Source organism: Diadema antillarum, unplaced genomic scaffold, assembly GCF_040938485.1.
Source record: "Diadema antillarum isolate AM-2024a unplaced genomic scaffold, OU_Dant_1.0 seq00000687_RagTag, whole genome shotgun sequence".
Taxonomy (NCBI): domain Eukaryota; kingdom Metazoa; phylum Echinodermata; class Echinoidea; order Diadematoida; family Diadematidae; genus Diadema; species Diadema antillarum.
In genome coordinates this window covers 1,034,710-1,047,649 of record NW_027271592.1, presented here as the reverse complement: position 1 = coordinate 1,047,649, position 12,940 = coordinate 1,034,710, and the positions used below count along the sequence as shown (strand labels likewise).

At 40.0% G+C, this 12,940-nt stretch overlaps 1 protein-coding gene across 1 annotated transcript in view; it reads left to right on the top strand.

Moving 5' to 3' along the window:
• The window catches only part of LOC139737247 (dystrophin-like), a 466,340-nt gene that overhangs the window by 154,092 nt on the left and 299,308 nt on the right, over nucleotides 1-12,940 (top strand). The window contains exons 5-6 of the mRNA XM_071647923.1: nucleotides 6,398-6,475; nucleotides 11,923-12,015. Coding sequence (XP_071504024.1) covers nucleotides 6,398-6,475; nucleotides 11,923-12,015 — 171 coding nt within the window. The remainder of the gene's footprint in view (nucleotides 1-6,397; nucleotides 6,476-11,922; nucleotides 12,016-12,940) is intronic.

Below are 12,940 nucleotides of genomic sequence, written 5' to 3'. Positions count from 1 at the left end.
TCAATCAATTGAAAAGTCATGGCATCCAATTTTTATTTACCACATCAGGACCATAGATCCACCGAATATTGAGATTTGTGAGCCACCTGGAGAGATATGTCCTTCCCTTAATATTTGATCCATGTTTTGATATGTTTCACCGTGTACTCTTGGAAAAAACAGCAAACAACATCAGCAGTCAAAGGTAAACCTGCAGTGGCGGCAAGTTGTTTGAAGTTGACCTTATTGCAACATACGACATGCAAGACCACAAACACAATATTAAGGTGCAGGTGGACGGTGATGGACACATACCCCATCCTCCTCCCCTACCCTACCCCCAAAAAATAATGAAGAAAAAAGAAGGCATGCATGATAACTGCTATGTACTCGCCTACCTGTCGACCCTATACATCAAAATTATGTGACGCATACTTTATCACATGTGCGATGATGCTTTTTTCGTCTGGAAGCAGTGTTTTCCTTTGCTCGCAGTATTGCGACGTTGTTGATGGCATCATACAGTATGAATGAACTGGATGCAAGAGATGTGATATTGGTGTATGACGGGGGGAAAGAGCAAACGAAATTGAAGCAAGCAATATCTGCCTCGCATGCACCTGCTATTGTTTTTTGTTTAGTATTGAAAGAAATGAGGCCAAGCTAAATAACATTTTTCTGGATGTGTATGAACTTTTCAGCTGCTTGCATTCAGTTGGCTTGTGAATGTATTATTGTAAATGCAAACACTATGTTTTGACTTCTCTGTAATCTTTACATGGATAATATACAAGTGTATGCAGGTTTGTGTGTGTGTGTATGTGTGTGTGTGTGTGTGTGTGTGTATGTGTGTGTGTGTGTGTGTGTGTTTGTGTGTTTGTGTGTGTGTGTGTGTGTTTGTGTGTGTGTGTGTGTGTGTGTGTGTGTGTGTGAGTGAGTCAGCGAGAGAAAGAGGTGAGAGAGGAGAGAGAGAAGGAAAATATATGTTTACTTTGATAGATCCATATTAAGTGCATGTGTATTTGTGTGTGTGTGTGTGTGTCTGTCTGTCTGTCTGTTTGTCTGTCTGTATTAGTGAGCAAGAGAAAGAGGTGATAGGGGAGAGAGAGAAGGAAAAGATATGTTTGCTTTGATGGATATTAAGTGCATGTGTATTTGTGTGTGAGCGTGTGTTCTGTATAAGAGAGAGAGGGGAGGTGAAAAAAACCCAACTTTTTCTTCTTCTTCTTATTATTATTATTATTATTTCAAGATTTCATGCGTGTTCACAAAATAGGAGTGCATACAAAATGTATGCAAGTACATCTCATATAGCTAAGACAGTATATACATCGTATACGATAAGTATACATTGATAAGAAGCAGTTATTGAAATAGTATACAACTCTAAGAGAGCTACATTATTCAAGGTAACGAACACGCAAAGGAATTGCAACATAAGCTTAAACTTGACATGTGCATGTGCATTTGTGTGTGTGTGTTTGTTTGTTTGTGTGTGTGTGTGTGTATGTTTGTTTGTGTGTGTGTGTGTGTGTGTGTGTGTTTGTGTGTAAACGAGGGAGAGAGGGGAGAGTGAGAGAAGAAAATGATAGTTTTGCTTTGTTGAGTATTATGCAGAGCTGCCAAGTCTCTCTGATTCTGCAGGAGTCTCCCTGAAAATGTCAAAATCTGTTCATGTCTGAATTTATAAGAGAATATTAGAATCTCCCTGATTTGGGAATCATTTTCCCCCATTGAAATGCATGTAACACACAGATATCTCCCTGATTTGGATGTGGGAATGTTGGTAGACCTGCATTATGTGCATAGATGCATTTGTCTATGAGAAATGGGGGGGGGGGGGGAGATATTAAGACACGGTTATGGAGCATTAAGTGTATCCCCATAGGTCTGCTTTGGTTGATAGTGCATGAAATCATGTTTATGGAGGCGAGAAAGGAACAAATTATTCTAGCTGTCGATGGATTGTGGAGAGCTTTGATTTTCTTATACAAGACAACAACAAACATTTTAAATTTTGGACAGCCCAACTGAAATTAAATGTAGGCTCTGCTTCAGGTATAATGCTGACCACGCAAGTGACTCATGTTTGAAGAAATTACGATGGGAACAGCTAAGTATCTTTCCAAATATCTATATGTTGCTATGCTAGCCATAAAAGATCCCTTGTGTGACTAAACGGAAGAGTGTTTGCCAATAGAGGGCTACTGCATAACATGCCCAGAACAGAATGCATTCCTAAAAATTCCAGCAACTGTTACAACACAAGCAAGTCGTATGGTTGCTTTCTGGTGTGAATGGCTGCCTTAAAGTACTCAATTGCTCTCCTACCCACCACCATCACGAAACGCTGCGGGTTAGCAGAAGCACCCCTCCACAGGGGTACAACACGTTCTCGATTGGAAAATATTTCAGCGCGGGGACAGATGTCTCGGCCATATGGGCGGAGAGCGAATGGAAACTGACAGGCGGCTGATCCGTGGGAATTTTGGCCGAATCAACTTATGTTGGGATTGCGTGTGCACTGATGGACCCGCGGCCTAGTGGTGTTTCAAATTAAGCAGTGATTGGAAGGGGTTAGCCAAGTCTAAATGTGCCCTTTTCTCGATCCCTAACCAATTCAGGCTCCACCCCTGACAGAAGATAATCATGGTGGAAGTGCTTGTGATAATGAAGTGTGTTTTTTTTTCTGATTTCAAAAAAAAATCCTCTTGAAATTTTCCCAGTTTCCATCATGACTTCCCTTTCTGTTTTGTAAAAATATTTTATGTAAAATATGGTATCACTTAGCAAATAATTGAATTGGCCATGAAATTTAAAGTGAACATTATCGTAAGCAGATCTCATTATCTATTTGTTTAGTTTGCTGTTCCATTATGACACTGCATAAGAATCGTTACCATAATTGTTGAATTATAAATGTTTAAAAGGAGAATGTTCAGATAGTTCTGTATGAAATGAATGATTGTTAGTAAAGCCATTGTAGGATTTTGAAGATATTTGTTTCTCATACAGTATTCTGTATATAAAATCATAAAAATCTTCTGAAAGTTTAATCTGTGGCATGTGGAAGTGCTTGTCTCTGTCTTTGTTTTGTATGCTGTATTTTCTCACCTGTTTCTATTAGTGTCTTGCCAAGTTTCATCCCTCCTTTTTATTCATAAATATATTTTCCTCCTCTTTCCCCTTTTGTATCTTATGTTGGAATATATCTTGTGTTCTCTCTCTGTCTTTCAAAACTTCATTGAAGAATCTTAATGTGCATGTCTCTATTTGTTATTGTTTGTTTTTGTCTTCTTCTGTCTGCTGTTGTCTATCTGTTCATCTCTCTAATCGTTCCATGCTGTATAGCAAGTCTCCCCCACAAAGGTGTATAAACTGCACCCATTCCTTGACCACCATTCCTTCTTGAGCGTTCCTGACCCCATTTTTTCATGGATTTTTTGCCCCTCCTCCCCCTCCCCCATTCTGACTTTAGTCAATCTGTCACCTTATGTACCCAGCTGGTTTTGCACTCTGGTGACTAGTACCAACATTTCTAGCAGCGCGACGGCTTCTGTGAAAAGTCCAGCCACGATATGCTCCGTGTACTCCCACGTTCCGGAATCCTTTCTCCAAATAAATGTCAGGCTTTAACTTCATGATTCTCCACATTACTTTCTGTGTCTGCTACAGACTCACAGTTTACGCTGTGTTTGTGTGTGAAATCGTGAAGCAGGTGTAAGCGAAAACAAACATCGCGACAACCAGAACTGTCGCACGTCACGATGCTTGTGAAATTAGCTGCCTTCGAGATACATACTGAATGTTTATTCTTAAGTGTCGTATTTCTCTGTCCAAGGTGTCTTAGAAGGATATACTGTACCTCAAAGGGAACAGTAAATGAGGCTAAACCATGTGCGTGCAGCTGAGACAAAAAGCATAGAGTGTGATGGCATCTTTAGTTGATATATTTTTAAAACATTTTTGTTGTTACAACATTTTGATGGTGATGCGTAGCACAACAAACTGTGTTGTAGTCCCATATGGCGAATGATGCAGATTCAGAGACTATGTAAAACAACTAATGCTGTTAGTGACATAAATAGAGCCCTCTTTATCTCAGAGTGTACATGCCATTTTGAAAAAAAAAGAAGTTACTCCTAATGGAACTGTTGTGTGTTGAAAAACTTGCATATCTAAAATTGCTATCATTTGTTACAATGGAATAAACACAAACAGTAATGAATGAGACTAGCAGCTCTCTTTTCAAATGATGAACAAATGCTATTCATCATTTTGACTGATATTTTGCGACAGGAGCTGTAAACACGATGGTGCTTTTCAGTGACAAAAGCCCAGATGGGCATTGACAGTGTAGCTATCGGGGTAAGATGTGAAATAAGCGCTGGCTCTCTGTACATTGTAGTGCACTTACCATCTTACCAACTAAGGTATTTGTAACCTGGTATCTCTGCGTGTATACATATACTTATATACATACACTGATACAATACTAAGATATGTGTGTGTGTGTGTGTGTGTGTGTGTGTGTGCGTGTGTTTGTGTGTGTATATATACATAATTATAGTATGTATACACCTGTATCTAAACATCTGTATTATACCTGCAGTAGTGTGATGCTGATATTTTTACTCTTGGCTCATGTCATAGTTAGTAGATATTATTGGTGGTATCCTGTATAAATGCCATAATTTATATTCAGTGTGTCTATTTTTTTTGCAAATCAGGACTTCCTGACAATTTTGTGAGTGGTTAAATGAGTACCGATGTGTTGGCTCAGTGAGTAGAGTGGCTGCCCTCACAATCGGGAGGTCGTGGGTTCAAACCCCGGCCGCGTCATACCAAAAGACGTTAAAAGATGGGAGTTGCTGCTACCTTGTTTGCCGTTCAACAGTTGAAAAGGTTAGAGCAACGTCGATCTGGGGCTGCTCAGTGGCTGCCGGGCCCACGATCAATTGGGCAAAATGAATTTCCATTCTTGGACAATAAAATTTGGAGTTTATATCCAAAACAATATTATTATTATTATTGTGATTGTAAATTACAGTATTGAAGGAGAAATGTATGTATGCACATTGGGATCAGAGTTAATATTTTCTCAAATATTTCTTAAAATCTATGAATAGCACAGGACTCGTGAAATTTGCAACAACAAAAAAAACCTCGCGAAAGTTACGGCATACGCAGTAATACTGATGTGATGAGAAAAGATGAGAAAGAGTATTCCAGGACGTCAGGATTTTTTGAATGAGCTTTTGACTTACCGCCTTCATTTCCCCCCCCCCCCCCCCCTCGGCAGACCCGTGTGTCATATTGGATGGTGTTGGTGACTGTTCCAATACAATGTTCCAAAAAGCGGTCCATATCTACAGTGTATACAGAGACTCCAACCCCAAGCACCTTCTGATCTGGAGATTCTCCCGCATGAAATCCCTAGCAAACAGGAGACTCCAAGTTGATGTGCGCAAAGCGCAAAGTTCCTTGTGGCCGGGGTCCCAGGGCCTGCTTAAGGGCCCTGGAAGCTCTAAGGTTCTAGATGCTCGCTCGTGCTATCTAATTCTTATTTTTTAACATACGATGGCAATAAGTAAGAAATTCTTTCCAATGGGAGACACAGAGCCAGGGCAGGAGAAATTAATTCTCAAGCGGGAGAACGGAAGATTTTGCAAAAATGGGCTTTCGGCGGGAGATCTCCCGACGAAAACGGGAGAGTTGGAGTCTCTGTGTATATATGATATCTTCAGTCAGTAGGTTCCTTAAAAAGCAAGCTGGCGAGGGAGAAAGTACATGCTTGCCATGTGATCTCAATAGCAAGCAACATTTACCTCCCCCCCCCCCCGAAAAAACAACAACAACAGCAGACATGTAGACAGACATAGTTTGTACTGTACATTCAATCACTTGTAAAGACAACGATGAATTCATTGTGTTAAATTTCAGTGTGTATCTTTGCAATAGCAAGATAGGGTGTATGAACATATGAATACTGTGAACATGCAAAAATATCATTTCCTGTATTAATCATGCACACATTATGAAACATGCTTTTTCTGCTGGAAGTCTGTGAAATATCCATTTATCCTAGAACGACTTCTGATGGATAAAATGACAAAAATGCATCCCTAAAAGCATGCACATGACCTATGTGTTCGCTAATGGTATAAATGTCCTTTATAGATACCATTTTCCTTCACCCACGTTCCTTTTTTTTCTTTCTTTATCTTTATACTCTCTCTGTCTCTCTCTTAGTCCCACATGTAATAGCTCAGCAAACATACTGTGCCATAATTCATTTTTTTCCCCTCTCTGCTAAATCATCTGAACGTATTGTCTATAGATACTGTTGACTTTGGAATCGGCCTGTCTACCAGCATGATATGTATTATATTTCTTTCTCTCTCTTTTCTCTCTGCAGAAACGAGAGCGTGGATTCATGCGAGTGCACCAGCTGAACAATGTGAACAGAGCCTTACAAGTATTACATCAAAACAAGGTATGCCTCCCCACCCCCCCCCCCCCCTCGTTCATTTATTTAGCATTCATTTCCATATTCTCAGTTCCTCTAAAATTCAATTCAGTTCATTTCATATATTTTCATTCTTCTTTTTCCCACAAAACGTAACACAGATTAATATATTATATGTTAATATATTAACATATAATATAATGTAATATATTATATATGTTATACAGTGTATACAAATTATATATTATACACAAAATAAGATATTATACATTGGAAGAGGATGTGCAATTTCATTTTCTTGTTCCATTGATGTGTGCTAAATTCTAGGATAGGTCATTGAATTTTGCATCTACATTGTAGAGTAAGAAGCACTAAAGCTCTCATGTGTGTTAGGTTGGTTGGTAATTGCTATCAAATGAAGACGTCACTGATCCATTCGATATTAAAACAGCACTTATTTCTGTGAATACAAACTGCATTATCACAGCATGTAAAACCATTATCAATATCATTATTTATTTATTTGGCAATTCAACATTTATAATACAAACAGAAAATTATATTACGTATTATAAAAATTGTGGTGATTCTAGGTGTATACCGCTGGTTGCCAGGGGAGGAAAAGGCAAACTTAATCACGGAGGCTCGAGGCCTTCCTCCCCAACCAGTGCATTCACACAGAATCAGCTATATCAATGTAACACAGTTACAAACAATGTCAAGTAATACATTATTACACAAAAATATGCACTTAAGTCAAATACAAATAAATACAAATGAAAAAATAGGACTATCACTGAATGTGAACAATACACCATCCAAACCTGAGGGTGTGAGCTCAATCAACAAAACTGGTGATGGATGACTGAAAAACTGTTCATTGTGATGATGTAGAAAAAACAAAATGTTTTTGATCTCGATCTGTACGATAGTTCAGTGATTGTAGGAACTTGTGATATTTCAGCTGACAGACTGATTAAAAAGATAGAAAAGGAGAGGAGAGAGAACAATTCTGAGAATAATGAAAAACCAACATGGAAATGAAAATTGAAACATAAAAGGTGGAAGAGGATCGAGTGCTGATTCACTGAGGCAGAAAAAGTGTAGAATTCTAGAAATTTAACCCTTTTTGTGCCAGGGACTTTGCACAGTGTGTACAGCCCTATGGGGTTCTGTGCTAATCAGCATTCAAAGTGCACAAAGAGGTTAATTAATTACCAGAAGGTACATGTAAAGCTCACATGTAGAACAGATAGTAGGAGGAGAAAGTGATGTGTATACAATGTATATTCCTTTGTTTGCTGCTGTTGTTGATATGAAAGGGACATTGCACCATCTTTCCCACCCACGTAAGATTCATTTTGAATGCTGGATGCAGTCCAATCTATGGGAGGCGTTAAAGATCAAAGATCTATCACATTCTAAAGGAGCACAGCACTCGTGGTGTATTTATCCACCCACGCTTTAGGATGTGTGTTTCACTAAACACCAGTATGCAGTTGTATGTGCATGTTTGTGTGTCTGTGTCTGTGTGTATGTGCAGATGTGTGTGTGTGTGTGAGTGTGTTTTTGTGTCTATGTGAGGGTATGAACTTGTTGTCCTCGTTTGTGCGACACCGTTCTCACACGTCTGAACATCTCCCCCGTGATTGTACGTGTACAATAAATTATCAGTGCAGAGCCCCCGAAGGATGGTGAGTTTGGTGGGGGTAGGCTCTGGATTAGGGGGTGGGGATTGGGTTAGGGATTGGGATGGGGCTTTTGATGGGGAGAAGGTTAGACGCTGCTTCATTACCCATCTACCCTCGTCCTCATTACCAGGGGAAAATTGTAATGTGCATCTTGAATGCAGTGACACAGATTTAGGATGTAAAGGAGTCCATCATGAAGTATATGGATATATTCTATTTGAGACATGAGAGTCTGTTATTTCTTCTTAGATGAATGACTGTTTTCAATTTTATGTGCAAAGAGATGTTTTTGTTATCCTCATATGATGCTTATCATTTACAAAATGTGAGTTTCTTTGAATGTTATTTTGTCAGCAGAGGAGGTTAAGAGGAAATAATGTTTTACAGAAGAAAGAATTTTATTTTGGTCACATTATAAATACATGCAAATTGAACTAGACAAAATTGAATTGTGCCTCGGTTATAAAATATATAGTGAGGATATGTGTTGCTGAACATTAGTTTCATTTGAGTAAATATGTAGAGCTGTCATCCAAGAAATGCAAAAGGACATATCTCCACAATGAATATTTTGAAGCTTTGTGCCAACTTGACATACTGTATACTCTACAAACTTCTTCCACAGGACCCCACCCCCTCCCAAAAAAACCCCAACAAAACAAAACAAAACAAAATCAGTGAAAGCGTTCGTAAGTTATGGCGCAAAGGTGCCATCATAGGGCAAAAATTGATTACAAGAGTACATACACAATTAAGAAGGAAAATTGTCCTCATTATTATTGTCTGCACCTGGAAGATTTTATTCCAATGTAGGAACACACCATGAATGGAAGGAGGTTGTAAATTATGGACCAGATCCTTCATGACATGTTGTAACCAAATAATCCACTGATGAGTCAGCTGGAGAGAGCAGCGGCTCCTGAGCAGCGGCTCCTTAGCACTTGCTGGGACTTGGCCCGTGCCCATGGCAACCAACTAGCAGGGATGGGAAGGATATACACGCTCCAAGAGTCTTTTGCTGTAGGGGAAGAAAGCAGGTGGGGATGGGATGAGGGGAGGGTAAGAGGGGGGAGGGGTAGGGGCAGAATGCTTCCAATCAGTCAAAGGCTGTTTTCACACATACTGAGAATGCATATATCTAACTTGAATCACGATTCTAATGATGCATTGCTAGAATCATGATTCAAATGACACATTTTGGCTGTGTGTTTGCAAGCTGGAATTGTGGAGGGTGACTTGAATGGCGGAGGATGAATTGAATCGTGATTCCAATCGTGATTCAGATGATGGTCCTGCGATCTTGTCCAGTCACAATTCTCCAGAATTATGGAACCAAACAGTCGCACATTCAGATTGACTGCCAAATCAAGCTTACGGTGACCTTTCAACCTTTTCCGCAGAAAAATCCCTCTCCTCAAATGCTCACACTGTAGTCAAAGAATGTGCTACTTACCGCTCAAGAGTCCTGTCCTTGATGGAAACTTTAAAGGACAAGTCCACCTTCATATACATTAGGATTCAGAGAATGCAGCAATATTAGTAGAACACATCAGTGAAAGTTGGAGGAATATCGGACAATCCATTCAAAAGTTATTAATATTTTAAGTATCTGCACAGTCACTGCTAGATGAGAAGACTATTACAGTGTATGATGTCACATGCGTACAACTATATTAGGAAAATATGAAGTGAATTTCACAAAACTTTACTTTTTGAATAAAGTGCACATTTCTTCGACTTGCTACTGACGTATGTTAAGGGTAATATTATTCCCCCTGCCTTCTGGAAGAGAGAAGTTGAGTGTTCTTTTGTTATGCGAGAAAAATGGAAATATGTTGAATTTTCTTTAATCTTTCTTTATATCGTTATACTCATGTGACATCACAAGCTTACTTAGTCTTTTCATCCAGCCGTGACTGAGCAGAAACTTCAAAAATTCATAATTTTTGAACGGATTGTCCGATTTTGCTCAAACTCTCACTGATGTGTTCTACTAATATTGCTGCATTTACTCAACCCACATGTCTATGAAGGTGAACTTGTCCTTTAAGAAAGAAGCCACACCCCCTCTCCTTGCTCTGAAATTCAGGATAATCTGCAAAATCTGCAAAGCCTTCCCTAGTCATGTGTATGGAAGATAATTCAAATCATGATTGTAATCGTAATTCTTATTCAGCATTGCAATTGCATTTCTCCACCAGTGTGAAAATGGCCTTTGGGGGATGGGGGGGGGGGGGGGTGAGTGGGTGTTGTGGGCTAAGTTGAGGAAAAAGGGGGAGGGGAGGGGCGGACGGCTTCCAATCAGTCAAAGTGATTAATGTCAAAGCCTGATGCAATGTTTAGTAAACACAAGCCCATTCTCGGGTCCTCTCCAATCCATCAAGGAGAGATTGTTGCGAATCCCGCCTTTTCCACTGTGCTAAGAGTGAAGCTCTCAGCTCTGTCCCTCTTTCTTCCCCTCCCTCTATTTCTCTCCCTCATTCAATTTCTCCTCTCATTTTCTGTCTCCCCATCTGTCTCTCTGACTCTCCATCTCTTCCTTCCTTCCTCTCTCTCCCTCTCAATCTCTTGCCTTCTCTCATCTAGAAGTACTTATATTTGAAGTAGGTTGTCTTGTCATGGTCCATCCCTGAGGTATTTACCTCCTGATGGTGATCCTTCTAATTATTTGAGATTATGAAAAAAAAAGTCTATCACTTCCTCTTTCCATCCTTCCTTTGCTTTGTACGTATTGATTTTTTTTCTCTCTTTCTTTTACATACGCATGTACGAGTAGGTACACACACTCCACCATCTCTCATTCTTTCACATAATCCATATGTACATGTATATTGTGCCTAGATGATGCAAAACTTGCAGGCATATAAAGGAGTAGTGCACTTACATGTATATTCTGTGTAGAATGGACTGGAGAATCTTATTGCTGTGGAGAGGGATGGTGGCCTCCATGTAGAAACAAAATATCTGGTGAAGTCTTGAACAAAGGTTATCTCCTTGTTTCTACAAACTATTATGGGTATAGATTAGAACTCCCACATTTCATTTTGTTATGTCATTGCCTTGTTTAAGCCGTTGAGGACGAGTCCGGAGTATACTCAGGCAGGTGTCTATGGGAAATGCGTGTTGTAGCAAAATCAGTCCGTCCTCAATGGGTTAAGGGGGGTGGGGAGATCTGTGTAGCCTTGGTTAAAGCAGATGATGCATTCAGAATATTTCTGTGGAATGTTGTTTTGAAACAAGATTTGGATGACATTGAAAAAGAGATGCCAACCATTCCTCCTTTTTTTGCAATACCTTATAGTGTTTCTTTTTTTTTTTTTGGGGGGGGGGGGCCAAAAATACTGCAGGTATCATGGAAAATACAAGTTTTCCAAAATTGTATTACTGTAAAACATGATATATTCGCGGCACGAAATTTTCGCGAATTGGAGCCGACGGCCTTTTTCGTGGCAAGAAATTTTCGCGAATTGCCTCTTGCGTTCAATGCATATAGTGTAGATAAGAAATTTCGCGTGCATTTTAATTTCGCGAATCTTGGCGCTCGCAAAATTCGCGAAATCAAAATGCACGCGAACATTTCTCGTTTTACATTATACATGTGTCTATTGCAGGAAAGGTAGAAGTACTGTTTATTCCGCCACAAATATCCCATTTCAGCCCTTAGAATACGGCAGTGCTGTTTATAAGGTTGTTGGCATCCCAGCTGAAAGTGCTTGGTTACAGACTATTCTATGATGATCACTCTTTGATATGAACTCTCTCTTTCTGCCTTCCCTTCCCCAGGTACGACTCGTGAACATCAGCAGCAACGACATCGTCGATGGCAGCCCAAAGCTAACCCTCGGTCTAGTGTGGAGCATCATTGCGCACTGGGAGGTGAGTGGTAAACCATCCACACAGGAGAGACTTGTCATTAGGCATGGCTCGACACTAACTTTTTTGTTTGGTGGCCCGACAACAAAATCCTAAATTTCAAATTTTTGGTGGCCCGAGAGAAAAATTTGGTGTCCCGAAAAAAACCCAATAAAAAACATTAAAAGTCCTTTTTTTTAATGAGTCAAATATTTAAGATTTATGATAGTAAGAATTAGAAGTTGGACATATCTACTCATAAATAAACTTCAACAAACTTGCAACACTCACTCTCAGGCATTCATTCAGTCCTTTTCATCCATCCTTTGAACAAATTTAACTGCTAATTTCCGGCGCAAAAAGTTACGAATTTATTGACATACTTTTCAAAATATTTTGGTGGCCCGAGGCGGGCCACCAAATTTGCCCTTTTTTGAAATTTGGTGGCCCGACTTTCATTTTTGGTGGCCCCGGGCCACCTGGCCACCGTTAGTGTCGAGCCCTGCATTAGGGCTGCGTCAGTATCTGCCACTAAAGACCGATTCGGGTTCGTTGAGGGCAGCAGACAAAATGTGGCACTGGGCGCAGCCATGAGCTCATTTTGAGGTGTCTCAGCCGACCCCCCCTGCTCTCCCCCACCCCCGGGCAACATGTTTATGGCGCACTTGTAACAAAGGTTCGCGCACTAAGCAAGCATTCGCGCACTCAGTACGAATTGCCTCTTGGCTGAAACAACCATGCATCAGTTTTTCATTCCATGCGCGTGAGAGGGGTGGGGGAGTGGGAGGGGGGGTCAGCTGGGACACCGCAGTAATGGCGCTGCCCATGCCAAAAATAAACATAGCGCGTCACAGAATTGGTCTATAAGAGAGCTTTATTAGTCTGAAAGTATAATGAACAGATACACAGCATTGTGAATTTCTTTATATATTCTAATACACACGTACAT